Here is an 18,650-nt window from a genome sequence, read left to right as displayed (position 1 = left end):
ATGCAAACTTAACATTTCACCATTTTTACTGTTTTGCTGCTTACAAAACTGATATCAGCTGAAAGACTACACACTTGAAGTACTGGCTTGGTATATTGTGGAGTTGCAATTGAATGTCCATCATATATTCGAACCACCCTAAATATTACATTACACATTTTTATCTTTTTCTTGAGGACATTTCCAGTCCTTCCCTTCACCATAATGCTAATGAGTAAAATCCATTTTTAGTGTTGCCCTTTTACAATTTTACAAATTAATCTGATTCACTTTAAGGGTCTCTTGATTATTGAAGAATTCAGGTTGTTCTCTGTTGTGAATTTGCCAGATGGCTACTAATAACAGCATTTAAAATTCCTGACATTTTAATGATTTTCATTTATATAACAGTTATAATTGAACTCTAAAGCATTATTAAATATTTGATTTTAATGATTTACACCTTTAAAGCATTCCAAAAGACCGTCCTGTTAGGAAGTTGTGGTAAAATACACAGTTTCACATACTAAAAATGGTGTAGAGTAGGCTGGTGCTCACTTAAACATTCACGAGCAGTGACTTGATTAGAGAATTCAGACAGGGCTCTTGGTGGGGAGAGCAAGTGCTTTAATTGACTCACGGTTGTTGTGTAGACAGCCTCGGGATCGTCGTCTATCACCCTCGACAGGCCGAAGTCAGACACTTTACACACGAGATTGCAGTTGACCAGGATATTCCGTGCAGCCAGATCACGATGGACATATCCCATATCGGAAAGGTATCTCATTCCCGCTGCTATACCCCGTAACATTCCCACCAGCTGGATGACTGTGAACTGGCCATCGTGTTTCTGCACGGCACAGTAAAACACAGACAGGTCAGCCATTTTCACTGACCATGATGGAAATGTAGGTCACAGCACTGCAGAAGCTTCAGCACAAGATTTATGATATTTATGCACTGCACAAATTCTGCTGCAGACTCCCCACTCTCTGAGACACTTTCCAGCAAACTGCAGGGAAAAGTTACAAAAGATGCCGCTCAGAGCCTCCTGCACATCGAAGGTTATACTTACCCTGAGGAAAGCATCTAATGAGCCGTTCTCCATGTACTCGATGACAATCATGACTGGTTTTCCTGGAGAAATAAAAAAGAAAGGGGATTATTAATTAACACCTACATTTTATTTGCTCACAAAATACTCCCTAATAAAAAGCAGTTATTTTTAACCATACGTTTTCATTGCATTTAATTAAAGCTCACCATCTGCTCCTTTTATTACTGCATCTAAATGAGGAAATGCAGCTAATTTTATGTGGTACGTCAGTCGAACTTTGCCAGCTAAATCTATTCTGATGATGCAGGTCTTACAGAATGTTTGAACTCCTTCATTTAGAGTTTTAAACATTGTGTTTACCTCTCGTCACGACTCCCTCCAGATGAACGACATTAGGATGGTCAAATTGTCCCATAATGCTGGCTTCACACAGGAAGTCACGCCTCTGCTTCTCAGTGTATCCCACTTTGAGTGTCTTGATGGCAACTGACACATCCCGTTTTCCAGGCAGCTTCAGTCGGCCACTGCACACCTCTCCAAACTCTCCTGCGTGAGGTGAAACTTCATGAGTGAGGTGGAGAGTGGGTACAAAAAAACGAAGAAGCAGCACTTCAAGATGACAAATTTATTAGTGTATTTTGAGACAAAGCAGCTGTGCAGAGCAGGAATACAAATTGGAGTGTGACACCTTGTTATACTCAGGGGAATGCGGCCCACACCTATAATAAGGCATGCTAGAGATGCATAGATACTGTCATTGACCGCCTCTGTAAAACCCATGTGGCAGCAATTTTTCAGCTGTGGGTAGCGCTGTGATTGCCTCTACCAAATGTAGCCCACACATTAATTGCAATGAACTTTTTTCCCCTCTTTGCAATTGCTCCATCAATACACGATGCATAAAGCTGTGTCCCCATTCAAGGTGTAAATATTTGGTTGTCAGTGTGATATACGAGAGCACTGACTGACTAAACACAAAGAGCTGAGAGACATGGGATGGGCTCACCTGCTCCAATAACCCGCTCGATTTTAATGCAAGAGGCATCCAGCTCCTTGGCAAATTGATGGACAGCCCTGTTTGGGTCCTCGTAGGTTTCGGGGTCAATGTAGGTTTTGGTGCCTGGAAATTTAACTGTAGAAAGGTAAGAGGATTACTGTTAATGATTAAATATGCACACTGCGCACCAGCGGGTGCTTGACAGGCAAACGATTGGTAAGGCCAGTGAGTCACAGGGAATTGCTGAGCAGTCAGCGACTGGTGTCAAAAAAGGGAAGCTAAGATTTGAGTAACCTGTGCGTCGTGCTTTTTATGAGGTTGTCGGTTACATTTCACCTCTCTGCAGAGACTCCCTGAAAAATAATCTGTCCTACCGGCTGTATTCAACTCGGTGCTTTTCTATCCATGATATCATTCTATGGATAGCGGGGTGTTTTTATGTGTGATTGAGTGGGTGCGGGGCTATCGACTTCTTAAATCTCCCATCAGTTTGCTCACAACAATAAGCTTTATAGCCAACAGTGAGCACGTTTTGTTTTGAGGTTTTTTGCATGTATTTGAATTTTTTTGACCCATTTTTGAAGTTCTGCAGTTGCTTATACTAAATGATATTGGTTTTCAGGGTTCAGGAATTTATCAAAGAAATTTAAGTGTCTTTATTTTGGACTGTATAATTTGCAGACTGATAAGCAAAGGTGTTTATTTATGTATTCATTTTATTTATAAGGAACCCCATTAGCTTCCACAATAGTGGTCTTTCTGGGGCCCAAGCGATGAAGTATAATCTAATACAGCATTTCACAGTAAAACAGTAGATGAAAAAATATCCACATCATTTGGCTCTTACAGCCACAGTGAGGTTTTGTAATTGTAAAAATATATGTTACAATGTTATTGATATGGAAATATCAATAACATTGAGGCACAATACACAAGAATCAAAAACAGGTCACAACACTGGCCTCTTACAATATTTACAATAATTAAAAACTGTGTAAATAGACTTTATTTTATTTTTTTACATTAGGAATAGTAGCTTGTTCTCTAATTGCATAAGCCAGTTTATTCCACGTAAAATATGCTCTAAATATCACAGTTTTTCAAAACGTTACTTTTGGCTTGAGGAATTACTATATTATGCTTTTGTTAAAAATCGTATATTTCATCTGGATACTGCAGCTGAGCAGAGAAAAAATGTGGTGTGTTTAACAGTGTTGCTTTCTTTATAAATAAAAGTAAGCCGTAGTGTAATTTAGCTTGTACTGGAAGCAAAAAAAGTTTATTATGCATTTGATCCAATACTGGTATAGCATGAACATCCTAACACTAATCTGGCTGCCTTACTGTGGACTAACTGAAGTCTGTTAAGGTCTGTCTTATTAGCTGCTGACACTTCTGTTTAGACCTATCACTGTCCTAATGCTGATATCCATGTTAAAACGTTTAATCTTTAATTATGATGGATCTCAATTTTGTAAATTTTTGAACGACGTCGTATTGACTTTACCCGTGACCAAATGGATTTAACACTGAGGTCTAGATTTAGCACTACATATCTCTATTATAGCCCTAATCCCTAAACACCCTTAAAGGCCAAAAACTGCATATTCTAACACAAGTTAAGGATTTGGGATTAGGGCCATCATTGATAATTAGAGTAACAGTAAACTTACCAAACCATATGTTAGAAATATAAAGGATGTTTTGTAAACAAAGACAATAAATTTGTTTTTGTGGTAAATTTATTAAACAATTTTTTAGAGAAGTACTTGGGTTTAGAGGTACGTCAGGTGATTAAGGAACTTGGATGATAACCCAAATCTAAACCCTTACCACCAGGACTTAAAGAATATACTTAGGTAAGTTACTGAAACTGGACCACTTGAAATAAATATCTGGGTCTTCAAGTAGGTCAAATCAAACTACATATAATGTGTTGTTTCAAACTAGCTTGCTATGAGCTGTCTAATTTCATATAAAGTTCCCATTTCAAATGCAACTATAATATAAAGGTCACCCAAACCACAAATAGACATACAAAGACGTATTAATATCCTGGAATGAGTCTGCCTACCTGTAGAGATCTTCTAACAGTATGAAAATTGTTGAAATATTTAAAAAAAATGCTATGTAAGCAAAAGGTGCTCATCACCTTTTGCTTACATAGTCTCTCCCTATAACAGTCTTAATGAATTTCTGCTGCTACCCTGACAACTTGTCTCTAGGCTGGAAAATCAGTCGATCAATTTTTGTTTTGATTTGACAATGCACAATGACGTGCTTTGAAAAAGACAATGGAAAAGAACATCAAGGAAAGATGAGATGGTAGAGAACTGATGCAAATGAAACATTTTCCATCATAAGAAATGAATGAAGCTAAATGAGATTTTGAGACAGGTTTGCTACTTTTGTTAGACTCTGGCACCCTAGGCATTTGGGAACGTCTTAAAATTAACTCTGTGCAATTTCCAACATCAGTGATAAGGGAACGGTTCATGAATATCCATTACGTAAGACCAAAAACAGTTTGTTGGAAATAAATCAAACAAAACAAGGTTAGGGAGAGGACGGGGGCAGGGAGGTTACTATTTCAAACAGCTCTCCAAATTAAATATTATAGTATAATAATAATATAATAGTAAATTACAATATTATGCACTATTAGGTTAACAGACCACTTTTGGGGGTTGTTACAGTGTGTATTTGAAATTTACACTGATAACAACATAACCTGTCAACTTTAAAAATTTAATGAGACACTACAGCTGTAAGACTCTGGTCAAAAACAACACAACAGCACAACGAGCACATTCAATCGGAGAGACAATTATTCTCTGAAAAGCAGTCTATTCAATGCACCAGTGTAAATACAGCTAAAGCATTGTGCTCCGGCAAGGGGACACCAGCAGCTGAGATTTCCCTCGACTTGCTCGGATAATTGCTTCGTCCATCCAAGACGTCTGGGATCTGATAGGAGATGTCTTATCATGACTTCCTCGCCTCTTCATGGCAGACAAATTGGGTCTACATGTTGGATTTATGTGCTATCTAGCTTCTCTGTCACCCTGGAAGTCTCCCGTCATTTGATATTGCACAGCAGATCTGTCCATTAAGCCCAAATCTAGCATTGTTTGTATTTTCTCCCAGTGCTTTTTCCCCTGGCAGGTTGGGTTGAGCTGTGATCTGTTCAGGTGGATCTATCAGATACTTAGCAGTAGCCAACCTAGAAGTGCTTCTGCTCTAGCAATGCACTTAGTGACACCCCTGACCCTTTGTTTCCAAATCAGCAGTTTGCCTACAGGGCAGATCATTATGGTTCCACTTGGGAAAGCTGTCTGCAGCTGGAGTTCCAGGGTTATCATTAGGGGTGGTGTATCAGTTTAAAAAAAATACCTAAATGATAAAAGCAGCAGCTACAACTGTGTGCACACCAAAAACCCTGTCAACCACTAAAACCACCTGCCTTATGGTTACATTTTTAAAGGACTCCCTTTTGTATGTTTGTCAGTCCTTTTATCCCTGCCTGGCAGCTGTCAGATTCATGTGTTTTTGGCCCCTGACTTCTTTATCTCAACAGGCTGAGTCTAGCAAATCAGCAACAGATTTTTCTTGATAGATGAGTTGGGATGAAACAGTCATGCCTCGAAGTGCTAAAAGATTTTAAGGCCTAGACATCAATGCAATATTTGTATGTGCGTGCGTGTGTGTATACCATCTACATACAAGTTCTGTAAGTGTGTTTACGGATAAGGAATGCAGGCACTCACACTGGAAGTAGAGCTCCTCATCTCCCTCCTGATCAGCTTTGCTGTACCCGCAGTGCCTGTACAGGCGGAAGAGGAAGAGAGCAGCAGAATCAACTGATTGTGCAGAGGAAATAAATGCCCTAATTTACAAGAATTTTAATGCAAGACAAATCCCTCAAGAAACCCAGCTGAGCAGCAGGAGCTGTGAACCCAACAGCCTCAACTAGGAAAAGTAGCTCAAGCATCTAATCATGTAAGATATCCAATAATACATGCACTGTAAAGTACTTTTCAACACGTCTTGCAATATTAACGTGTTGAAGGTTCCCTTAAGCAAGTGATTTGCTGGACAAGGCTGGTCTTTGTGAAAAAAGGTGAATGACATAGGAAGATTAAATAAGCCACAAATGATGGACATGCACTTACTGTGGATGAAAATGCTCACGTATGTAGCAAAGCATGTCTCCTTTGTTTCTACTACATGTTTTAAGATTCGAGAATTTTTTCTGTCTAAAGTGAAGTATTTTGGTTCATCTGTCTCCAAATTCAAGGAAGACTTTTGATCTTTTTGACATGCTTTATCCAGAAATGGAGTATGCTACTCAGAAATGGTGTTAGATGGTCTTATTCACGTTATGTATGTTGTGAGTAGGTTTAAGTGGAAATTATTTGTCACACATACATAGTAGGACATATGTTGATGGGACATTCTGAGCCTTAGCAGTCTCATAAAGCTTGTATTGTTTGTTGCTTTTTTGAGACGAGAGATATTGAAGGAGCTTACACAGAACATCCCAAAGTAAAAGTACCAATTTATGTTGTGCACATGCCATGTTCAGCAGAATTCTGTGGAGACTTAACTACTTAACATTCCACATCCACATCATGTCTTTTATCCTGCCTTCCTTCTCTCTCCCTAACTGGGCACGGCAGATAGCTGCCCCTCCCTGAGCCTGGTTCTGCCGGAGGTTTCTTCCTGTTAAAAGGGAGTTTTTCCTTCCCACTGCCACCAAAGGGCTTGCTCATTGGGGGTCATATGATCGCTTGAGGCGACTGTTGTTGTGATTTGGCGCTGTATAAATAAAATTGAATTGAATTGAATTGAATTGAATTAGCATTTAACAGCAAACCTCTTAGGCCTAGCGGTCAGGCTGCATTTCAGGCAACTACTAAAAAAAACAACACAATTTCCAAAACAACAGTTAGAGCTCCAACACATAAACATTGGTACCTTTTAAATCAAGTTTCAGAGACTTGGAGGTAGGGACCTATGTTACTATCTGCTCCTCAAATAGTTCAAAATTTAAATAATTCATTAATTGCAACAACTCTATAATGATATTTTAGTTAGCATGTGGCAAAGATGCAACTCTGAAGATGGTGTTTTATACAGTGACCTGAAGCAGCGATTATTTATGTATTTATTTTATTTTATTTTATTTTTTATGCTTTTTCTTATACAAGCAAAAGGAAAAAATAATTATGCTCTGTATCTTGTAAAACACATATTTCTAACAATGTGACTTACTCATCGGTATGTTTTCATATATTGTATATAGTTAAAATAATGACATATGACTCGACTGAAGATGTATGAACTAACTAACTTCATTAGTACTTAATAGTATGACCAACAAAGTTATAATAATTAAAAAATATTTTAAAAATAAACCTTTAGTTTTGAAAGCAATGGGGGATGCTCTCATGAATATCATTTAAAGGTTTAATTCATTTGCATCACTAATGTGATGCACACAGAAAGGGTGATGTTACCACAGTTAGAGCTCACTTTATTAATGTCATGTAAAATCATGCTGATTCTACCTGTGAGCGCTGAGCCACTTTTTTTTGACACAAAAAGCCCACCTTGGATTAGAATGCTCCGATTCTGATGAATCCATCATGAATCATGGATGAAATTCCACTTGTATAGATGAAAACAGATGAAATGTGTGAGGGAATGGTGATAATGACAGTGGACTGGGTGCTTTGTGATGGTGGAAAAAAACATCAGCACCATACTTCATTTTGCCCTCAGGATTTTTCATACACTCACACACAGGAATGCAGAGCCAAAGCTTTCTCATTGTTGAGTGCTTGTTTCATAATGGTACTGCAAAAAATAGCTTAAAATTTTGTTTAGAGTGGAAAAAAAAGAAAAATGATGCCTCATAGCCCATTAGCACAGCATGCCACAAGATGACGGGTGGATGTGTGTGTATGCGTGTGCATTGTGTGTGCGTGAGTGAGTGACGACTCCACTGGCGTGGAGGCCTTGTGAGTGACAGAAAAGCTAATTGACAAGCGCAGACTCACAGGAGCGGAGAGTCAATGGGGCCCGCGAGAGCGTACCTTCTCCCGATGATGAAGCCAAACACCATGAACACCAGTATGATGGTCCCCGCCACGGCCACCACTGCAATGATGATGACGGGGTTCTGCTCACTAGAGACGATTGCAGCTGATGAAATGGACACACACACCAAAGAAAAACGGAAACACTTTGAGTGAACTTCAGCACATCAGACTACAATCTGCAGGACATTTGGTAATTGAGCCCATTGAGTAGCATGGAGATTGATAACGTGCCCCACCCCCCACCCTTTTCCTAACCTCTGAGAGAGTGGAAGAGGGACGTTTCTATTTTTGAGCTGTCCTTATACACACGGCTCTACTGTTTCAGAAAGTGGGCTTAATAGTCCCAGACGGCGACAGCGATGCCCTTCATCTCAAACAAAGACACATTCAGGTTGAATTGTTTCCCATGCACAGCTCTCACTGTGCTCAGACAGTTTGCACTGACAAACTGGTGAGTGCAATCGTAAAAAGAGGATACTTGTGCATTTCAGATCAAGTGGATCCGCACTGTGTAAATACTGAGAAATGCAGTATCAGGAAAAAAGTGGAAGCTATAAAAAATCTGTCATGTGCCTTTTGTCCAATCAAAAATCAATATTAGCAATCATCTATTTGGAGAAGAATTTTACTGTCATATTACACACTTGCAGGTTTTCCTCTGGAAGCTGTGGTTCACTGTCTCGGTCAAGGACACTATCACAACCATGCCTAGACTGCAAACTTCTAACCTTGATACAGGACACACTCGGCATGTGGTTATGAGTAATTAACGTGTCCTTTTATGCAGAAATGTTGGATGTAAAATGGGCAAGGGTGTAATTTTGGGTGAACAGGCTGGATGGTAGATCTCAAAACTAAAGAGAAAATAATGCAAACAAAGGATTAAAGGCGGAAAAAGCTGAAACTTTGGTTTTGGGTACTTTTTAAAAAAAAGAAAACAAAAAGGAAAAAAAAGAAACAATTCAAGCTTTATTAATGCTAAAAAAAAATAAAATAAATATTTACATACTCCAACATTTGGGTTGCCAAGCTGCGAAAAATCCCTTTGGCAGTCTCAGAAAGAACAGTGTGCCTGCTTAATTTCGTAAAACATGTTAAAGATCCAATATCCATTTATTGTATTATTCCATAACAACGCCTTCATTAAAGATTTATTCAAATTCATAACCGCTAATAACTTCCAAACTATTGCTGCTGCTGTTTAAAAAGCATATCATTTGTTCTGTAATATTATAGTAAATTTATAAATATCACAAAAAAATAAAATAAAAAATGGGCATTAACAGTAACCCGGCAATGTTTCTATGTCAACAGAGGGATTGCGACCTTACCTCGTGTACGTCTTTCACAAAATTGTATAACGCCAGACTTTCAATAACACACTTTAAAACTCAGGGCTGAGCTAATGTAATAGGTTTATCCTCTCGACACTACAGCAGTTTGTCCTTGTGCTTAGCGATTTTTCCCACGATGTGTTGTCAGCATAAAGTCAAAGCAATTTGTGTTTGCATTGCTTGAAAGCAACTAATTTCCCTGGGCTATTACTACAGTAGAAGGAAATATTAACAAGTTGTGCCTAAATATTTGAGTGGGGAAAACTGTGTTACAGCCACAGAGTCCCATCTTATAAAGCTCACGCTGAATATTTTCGTCATTAGGTGTTTTGAAATAGGTGTGTTCGACACACCCAAAACATCTTTTTTGACTCTAATAGGGATCTCAGACTTAATCAGAGAAAATCATAAACTCACCATGAAACTAGAGATTAAAAGGTGCTGAGGGTCATTTTTACTATAGAATTCCATACAATCTGTATAACATTACCAAAACAAAAAGACAGGAGTTGCCCCCTGCTGGCCGTTAGAGAGAATGCAGGTTTCACACACTTCCGTAGCGCCTTCACTTCAGACTGAAAATCTATCTTTTGTTTACAGTTAGTGCACTGCTGTGGCCCAGCATCAGTTAAACTGGAGTCATACTGCTGCGCCTAACTAAACCACATACTGCTTCCGCCCACATGGATCGACGCTTAACCACAATTAAGTGTAAATTTATTAATTAATTCTTTTTAATATTTGATTTTTTTTTTACCTTTGTTATACAGGAAAGGAGGGCTGAGAAAGAATGTGGGTGACTGACACATGCTTAAACCCAGGCCTCTGCAGTAATTGTTGGTATGTAGGTCACCTAATCCAGCGGTCCCCAACCCCCGGGCCTCGGACCGGTACCGGCCCGTGAGAGTTGAGGCTCAGGTGTGAAATGTATAGTTTTCAGGGTTTTTATCGGTTTTCAGCGTTATTTTGTTATCGTTTTTATCGTTTACTCGGTTTTCCTTGGTCTTTTCACGTGTGTTATGAATAAATTTTCTTTTTTTCGGTACCGGTACTAGTTTTATTTTGTTGTATTTATCCACAACACCTTAAAGGCTGGTCCGTGAAAATATTGTCGGGCATAAACCGGTCCGTGGCGCAAAAAAGGTTGGGGACCGCTGACCTAATCAACCAGGTGAGCTACTGTGGCACCCTATGTGGTTCATTTTGATCTAAAATAAAGTAATAAATTGTGCAAACCTAATTGCCATTTATCACAGTCTTATATCACCCTATAAATGTTGCTAAAGTAACACAGAGAAGATTAGAGTCATCATTGGTGAGGGTCCTAAAGCTAAATCTATGCTACGAGAATATGTAGTTTTTGTGTTTTTTATTGTATAATTGCTCTTCCAAGTCTTGGCAATCAGGGAAAAATAGCCAGTGATACAAACATCGCCAACTATTTAAATTGTTTCCAAAAGGAAAAAAGTCATGTTTACTTGTCTCCAAAATATTGGTGTAGTCTTATAGTGAGGATTTATCCTTCAGGGTGAAAACTTCACCATAGCTTTATCGTAATCGCAAACTCCACCACAACATAACGTGATGTGCACCCCCCGATAAATGTACTAACTAACTAACTACGACATAAACAATCATAAACAAAGATTGGGGACCCAGGCAGGAAAAAAGTCCAAGCATTATATTTGTTTCAGCACATAAAATACCAGGACAAGACCATGACTAGGCTGCTTACATAAATGAGGTCATAGACTCTATAAAGATTCACTGTCTTGGAGTGTTAGTCCTTGTGATGACTTGATTAAGCAATGGGCAGTCTTACCAACTAGAAAAAAAAGTTATCAACTGCCAGAGAGTATCGCAAAAAGTGAAATATGGTCAGCCTTAATACTTCAGGAATATGGTGAAATCTAAGGAAGTTATAGAGGACAGCCTTTGTTTCTACTTGCAATGATTATTACAACAATGTATAAAACTGTAAAGCATGGTGACAGAAACACTAAGCCCTACCTGTGGCCTCTTCTTTGGTGGTTATCTCTAGTCTAGGCCCAAAGGTGCCATATCCTGCTTCTGTGAAAGCCCTAATCTGGAACACATAGGCTGTGCTGGGCTTTAGGTTGTTCACCGTAGCTGATGTGGACTTTGACCTCACAGTAGAGTAAATCCGGTCCTTCTGATCCTGCACAGGAAAAAAAAAGGTAATTTTACCCATTTTATATAGTATAAGTTGTCTTTATTAGCATTTTGAAATGCTTTCACATTACTGCTGATGACATTTACATTCAAATTTACGTGAGTCACAACTTTTTAAAATGACAAAGTTAAGGCAAATGAAGAGTATTAATAAGAATAATCAGTGACTGAGTTATATCACTGTAGTTTTAGCCTGCCCTTTGTTACGACTTTCAGAATTTATGTCACGAAAATGGTGAACATCACATTTTTATGATTGTAGATTCTAGAAGACAAAAAGTTCTAACTGAAATCATTATCTACCATTAGGCAGCATGCCTCGAGGAGAACATAAAGGCATCTGAAAATATCTTTTCCATCAAGGAATACATTTGGATTCACAGGCTGCACGCGCTGTGTGCTTTGCTGTTGATCTGTAAATGTTTTGCTCAGCAAAAGCCCAAATGGAATGCCAGGCTCTGTTACGGGTGCGGTCATTTCTTCCAACTTTCCACTTTTACAGCTGGGCAGACCACAGCCATAGTACGTGACACAGAAGACTGATTCGTCAGTGTACACAAGAGACTGCGGCCAGCAGGACTGACATCAGCGCTCTGCTACTCTGCCTTTGATTTGCTGGGTTAAATTCACTTCGTTAAACCTCGCAGCAAAAAGCTGATGCGCTCAGACTTGAAACACAGTGAAACAGTAGCATAATCTATGCAGAACGGGAAAGGAGATAACAGTAACAGATTACTAATTCTAGCAGAGCAGCAGCCATGGATTGCGCGTGTGCTAACATGTGTGTGGGGGTGGCTGTGAAGGACTATAGCCTGATTAAAATCTCATGAGCATCTCATTCATTATTGCAATTATGAGACAAAGAAGGTACTTGCAGAATCTTGTGCATTCCACTCACAGCCATGTGCAAACAGAATGCAAAATGAGTTGGAGTTGGCAAAAAAAGAAATGGTGCTTCGGGAAGAGACAAAGACAAACAAATGTAGCGCAAACTTACTTTTTCATAATATTTGATCTCATATTCTGTGATGACACCGTTGGGTTGCTGGGGCTCCTGCCAGGAGAGGTGGACGCTGTGCTGCTGCACTCTCTCTTTGATGACCTCGCTGACCTGGGACGGAGCTGTTTAGAGAAGAACATGTCAATAAGTGCAGGGCAAACCCTCTCAGCATGCACAGGCATAAGGCCAGCCGCAAATGAGCCGCACCAGCTCCTCCACCAACACTCGCAGGCCCTCTGTACATGATGAATATTCACATGGACGCTTCTAAATGTTTACACCTCATGATCAAAATTTCAATTACACCACCAACAGCAGAAGGTGGCATTATTCCAGCCAGGAGAAAACCACGATTTGTAGCTTGTGAATGACAGTTTAGTTCAATTACTCCCAACATTTCTAGTGGAACAAGCAGACACTTACCATCCCTCATGACAGAGCTGTTCAGGAAGCCTCTCAGAGGGAGAGGGGTGTACCTGTAACCTCCTGACACCAGTCTTATGCACACCAATTATCTCGGGCTCTTTGCATGACTTATTTTAAGTGTCTGGCTGTCACTTACTGCTGCTACATTTAGTTTTGCTAAACAGTGCACAGACATTTTTTCAGTTGTTCATGCCAGTAACAAAGGATAAATGATACACACTTATGTAGACAGATTTTAAGCTAACTTTTGGGCCGTGTATTTGCTGTACTCCTGCTCTTTCTATATAGTAATGCTGTGGCCTCATCTACTGCTATTGTCCTTCAGGTTTAAAATTCATAAAACCATAGCTCAAACCAGTCAGCTGAAATGTAGCATAAAAAACCGAAAGGGTTTGGGTCAGGTTTTGGAACCGTCATTTCATTAGATCTGTTGATGGGTAAAATATGCTGTGCAAGACGTATCAACACACGCTGACCACTTCACCTTTTCCTTGTCTGGTATTAAACTGCAGTAGAATCAGCTGTTGAACAAAGTTTTCTGTAACGCCGAACGTCTTCTAGCTCAGCAGCTGTGTTTGCAGCTTCTCGTACAGCTTCCATTACCTTTACAGTACATCATTATCATCATTTTGATTATAATCACCGTAATTTTACAGCACTTTTCATAAAGACCCCAGTGAGGAAAAAAGAGGGCAAGCTTTTTGGATTAGCAAGCTTCACCCGGAGGAGATGATGCTTTCAAAAAATATGCTTTCTGCAAATCTGCACTCTAAACAGCCCCAAAATCCTTTCTGTAAACATACGGTACAATCGTGATGACTCACACTCCTCTAGGGGCAAAACATATTAATTAACACATCTTTTCAAGTTTGAGAAAGCTGCCCTGGGGAAGATTTGAACTGTAAGGTAAAAGCCACCTGTAAAAAGCTGTGGTTGGATTTCTTTGCTTGGTCTTTAGATCAGCAACAAGCTTTGAAATGAAGGAAAAGTGTATGAATGAAGAACAAAGATACAAACTGAAATGTACTTATTGACTTAATTTTTTATTTATGTACAAATGTAATGAAAAACAACAACTGCCTTGCCTTTTGGCTGTTTGTAATATGTAAAAAATGCATCAACCCAGTAGAGACAGTCCCTTCCTGTGAACAAACAGAAGCTGCTAAGTGTCTCTGTCATGCTCAGTGACCCCATGGGAGTTGAACCTCTCTACCTTTAATACAGTCTGACCTTAGATTGTTTTAAGATGACCTGCCACTAATGACTCTTGGTGGATTAAAACCTCATTAGGCCTCATCAGCGCTCCTAACAGTAATGCACAAGACAGCAAACACCCGAGACCTTGTCAAAAACCTGCTGTTGTGACATGTTCCCTCATAATCCACCCAAAACAGAGAAACAATGTGTCTTTTCTCAGCACAGTTAGCAAGTCAAAGGGATGACTGAGCTTTCTCTTACAAGTCACAACAAGCAGTTACTGCTGCCTTGGCTGCTTTCTCTTCCCCCATTCCAATTCTGGTGTATAGGTCTAAAACTATGTTTCTTGCCTGTTTGATTCATCCCCAAGTGTTTTAAGTCTTTATTTTTGACATATTTCAAGTGCCTCTAATGGCGCTTATTTCTTTCTATGATATTTTGAAATGTAACACTATCTGCAACTTTTGTTTTACTTTTATGTTTAAACGCAATCAATAACAAAGAAAAAATGCAATTTGGAGAAATAAACTGGAAAATGAGCAATGATCCATGACAGTATTGCAGGTGGCATGCTGCTGTATGGCTTCCAAATATAGAGAAAACTTTTTGTTGGATGATAATACATCCATCACTCTACAGTGATAAAAATTGGAGAGGCAAAAGAAAATCACAATTGTTATTCCCTAAACCTCTGTCCAAAAACATCAGACCTAATAACTCCCATGATACACTAGTTACACCACAGAGACCAGGTGTCTTAAATGTTTAAACTCTGTGCTTTGAATATCCTGAGATATCCTTTTGAGGTAAGCTAAAAATAAATTGGAATCCCTTAATTCCCAGTGTTTATTACACAACTTTACTTGAAAGGGCCAAACAGATGTGCTACTGCAGAGTTTCTTCACTCGTATTCTACAAGTTGGTTGGACTTATGAAATGTCAAAAGGTCAGGAAAGGTCAGGAAAATGGTGACAAGCTGGATCTGATTGGCTGCCTGCAAAGGATATCACCTATAAAGAGTCACATGTGACTCGGGTTAGGGTTAACCATAAATGACTTTATTAATACATACACTCTACGCATTAATTCCTGTCCTAGTTACATCCATCATCAGAACCCATTTGTGTGGATCTTTTTCGTCCATCGTTTGGTAGGAGGAGCTAAAATGGCTCTTTTGATGTTGAAGGTTGTCGACCCCTGGGATAGTTCAACCATGTGCAAAACTCAGATTTGTTCCAAGGATAGACTGGGCCTTTCTTAATATCAGATGTTATTTACTTTCCCTCTTCTTCTTCTTCCCTATTCTCTAAAATGCACTTTTCCTTATGCAGCTTTATAATGGTTTTGGTTATGCAAACCAGGCTCTTGTCCGAGGGTACAAAATATGTAATATGTAACCAAAATATCAAACATGTGCTTAAGTTTTTAAAATATACAGTTCTTGCTGAGAGACAAAGCATTCTTCTCTTCTTCAACTGTGTACTTGTATGAGAGCTGTTATTCTCATGCAAAGGCAGTAATACTGCCTGATCTACAAAGTTAACATAAAGTATGATGAGCTACTTTCCCTCACAGCTTCTTCTCCCTCCAGTATGTGATGTGAGCTCAGGCACTAGATCTGCCCCATTTAGCCCTGTTGGCCTGTGGATGTATTAGCAATTGCTCAGGTCAAGCCCACCTCCTCCTTTACCCTTTCATGGGTGACAGAGAGCTGGGGCCTTATGTTTCCCGAGAGATCATGAGATCAGTGAACAGTATTAGCAAATGTGATGTTCCATGGGCTAAAGGTAATCATTCCACCAGGGTGATTTTCTGAATGATAAAAGAAGTCATTCTGCATTTCTCAGGGATATGAATCCAGACCACGGTTGAACGTTAATTCTAAAGGAAAAAAACATGTTCCTCGGGCTCTCTCTGCCTCCCCCGCAAATCAGTCAGGCGGCACTGTGTGACAGCCATTAATGACTGACTTGATATCATGGAGACTCAAACCAGCCAGCCACTCTCACACTTTTAGCCTACCTGTGCTGCTTAGCACAGTGGAAAATTGTATAATTGTCATGCCAGTCTTAAAGAGACCATTTTGAAAAGCATTTGTGCATTTATTTTGCAATATTAGAAAATGTGTTAGTGACCCTGAACACCTTCTGAGAAGGTAACTGAACCAGAAGCCAGTCACCACCATGCTCTGAATTTGAATCATCTTATGAATACATTAGACATTGCATTTCTAATATCCTCTTCTTTCATTCCACTATCTAACTTTGAATCTGATGCAAAGAGCAGAGTGGAGGTAGTTCATTACATAAGCGTCTTTATCTGCCTCTATGCTTGCCTCATGTACCATAGCAATCCTAAAAACTCATATATTAATTACTGCCATTTTCAAGATGTGCTTGTGTATTTAACGCCTACGGCACCATCTGTGTTGAAATGCAAGAGATTGTTGGTGTTTAACAGTGTTTAAAAGTTTACAGCAGGTTTTTCTTTTTTTTGACCTGGATATTCTAATGTTGTCTGTGGGGGAAAAGTCTTTTCCTGATTCCACAGAAGACTTTTTTTTTTTAACTTTGTGCACCAACTAATGCTAAATAAAAGCATTTTTACACATGGGTAAACTTATTTTTTCATCCTTGAAATCTTAGGAATCAATGTGACATATACTTTAAAGTACAGTTCAGCTGACTCTATTCTCCAGCATGTCAAGTGTTTCACACATTGGCAGTAACTGATGCCTTTAACACAATATGTGGGTCTATTCAGTCTCCCTTTTCATCACTGCAGAAACAAATATTTACAGGGCAGCCTTGTTATTACACCAAAGGATTTTTAACACTTCATCCTCAGCAGCCTGGGAACAAATAACCAGACACAGTTTGGTTCGACACTAACGAGGTATGACATAATCAAGATTAACTCTACTTTATGTTGTGACTCCCGTAACAGAGATAAAAGCGAGTGCCGTTACACATTAGCAGATAAAGAGAAACCAGCTTTTAAGGGCTGATGTTTTCAAATTATCAGAAATATGTCGATTACTTGTTATTGATACAAATCATTAATCTGAAATCGGATTACTGCACATTAAGATAAATGTTGGCTCTAGCTATTGCTTTACTGTGGCCAAAGTCATCACAATGCTGAGCTCAAATCACACATTTATTGAATATTGTTTGTAGGCTGTGTCAGAGAATAGTGATATATAATCTGAGGTGTGATTGGCTGGAGGGGATGCATTCTCTTTTCATTTATATGTCCCTTCCCTGAGTCGAATTCTTTTTTATCAGCAGTAGGGACAACATTGATCTCCACTGATTTTTTAATGCAGCAACTTGAAAAAGTTAAGTTGGACTTAAAGTCCAAAGAGTAAGCTCATCAGAAACAGCCTGTCAGTGCTAAGCTCAGCTGAAGGAATGTTATTCTGATGTTAGTATGACATTCTTATTTTTACAAACTTACAACCAAAGCCAATTTATATGGACTCTCCATCAGTCTATTCTCAGTCTATTCTTAATTTGGACTTTTTAGACAAATCTTAAGTATTTGATTGGTTGAGTTGTCTGACTTTTTCCCCTCTGTACTTAACTAACAATCTTCAGCATATCACTCAGTACAACTCATAGGTCTTCAAGTGTTATTTTGTCTGTTTGTAACTAAACAAACTAAGATCAATCTGATCCCTATAAACAGTTAGCTGTTTATGAATATCTGTGGGTAAGTTAGTTTTTACCAGATGTCAACATACTAGTTAGAATGAGATAGGAGCCTTTTTTAAAAAATATAGTGGAATTCTCCTTGAAGGTCAGAGCTAAACCTTCTGGTCAAGTTGTCTTCTTGGTTAAATCTGGCATCTGGCTGCACAAAAAATGGTTGCATCGATTGAGAATAGTACGCGGGTCACTGAAAGAGGGCCCCAATTTCTGCCGATCTGTTTCTCCATCAGCCTTCTGCCACTTGCTCCTGGCTGTGTCCTCTCCTGGTGGACAATGTCTGCCTCTCCCTGAGAAAAGTTCACAATTTGAATTTTGCCTAATTTCATGCGACCCCAGCTGATGACATCGTCAGCTTCCCAATGTTGTACTGTTGCAACTGCCCACAGACTTGCCCTGCTGTAGTACTTTCTACAGCGCCTCCATCTTACAACAAAACTCACTGCAGACGCAGTCCCTGGTGTGGCGTGGACAGCAAACGAGCCACCTCTGGTCCACCATAGGAGTCAGTTTCACCAGCTGCTGCCAAGTCACTTCTCCATAGACTAACTTATCAGATGATTTTCCTGTTTCTGTTTTTTGCAACTGCTTAGCATACACAAGACCACAGATAAACCACATAGTGGTGGAGTTAGAATACTCTACAGATTTAG

At 39.2% G+C, this 18,650-nt stretch overlaps 1 protein-coding gene across 2 annotated transcripts in view; it reads right to left on the bottom strand.

Moving 5' to 3' along the window:
- Nucleotides 1-18,650, bottom strand: part of epha7 (eph receptor A7) — an 81,890-nt gene that overhangs the window by 10,186 nt on the left and 53,054 nt on the right. The window contains exons 6-13 of one of the 2 annotated variants that reach the window (XM_084954316.1): nucleotides 12,662-12,786; nucleotides 11,482-11,650; nucleotides 8,096-8,240; nucleotides 5,801-5,856; nucleotides 2,043-2,168; nucleotides 1,397-1,582; nucleotides 1,055-1,116; nucleotides 620-829 (exon numbers count right to left, since the gene is read on the bottom strand). In XM_084954316.1, the coding sequence (XP_084810442.1) occupies nucleotides 620-829; nucleotides 1,055-1,116; nucleotides 1,397-1,582; nucleotides 2,043-2,168; nucleotides 5,801-5,856; nucleotides 8,096-8,240; nucleotides 11,482-11,650; nucleotides 12,662-12,786 (1,079 nt within the window). The remainder of the gene's footprint in view (nucleotides 1-619; nucleotides 830-1,054; nucleotides 1,117-1,396; nucleotides 1,583-2,042; nucleotides 2,169-5,800; nucleotides 5,857-8,095; nucleotides 8,241-11,481; nucleotides 11,651-12,661; nucleotides 12,787-18,650) is intronic. The other variant, XM_084954317.1, reaches the window with a different exon arrangement.

The sequence above is a fragment of the Perissodus microlepis genome, chromosome 15 (genome assembly GCF_051167445.1).
Source record: "Perissodus microlepis isolate ML-2025 ecotype Zambia chromosome 15, ASM5116744v1, whole genome shotgun sequence".
Lineage (NCBI taxonomy): Eukaryota > Metazoa > Chordata > Actinopteri > Cichliformes > Cichlidae > Perissodus > Perissodus microlepis.
This window is presented reverse-complemented; position numbering and strand designations above follow the sequence as displayed.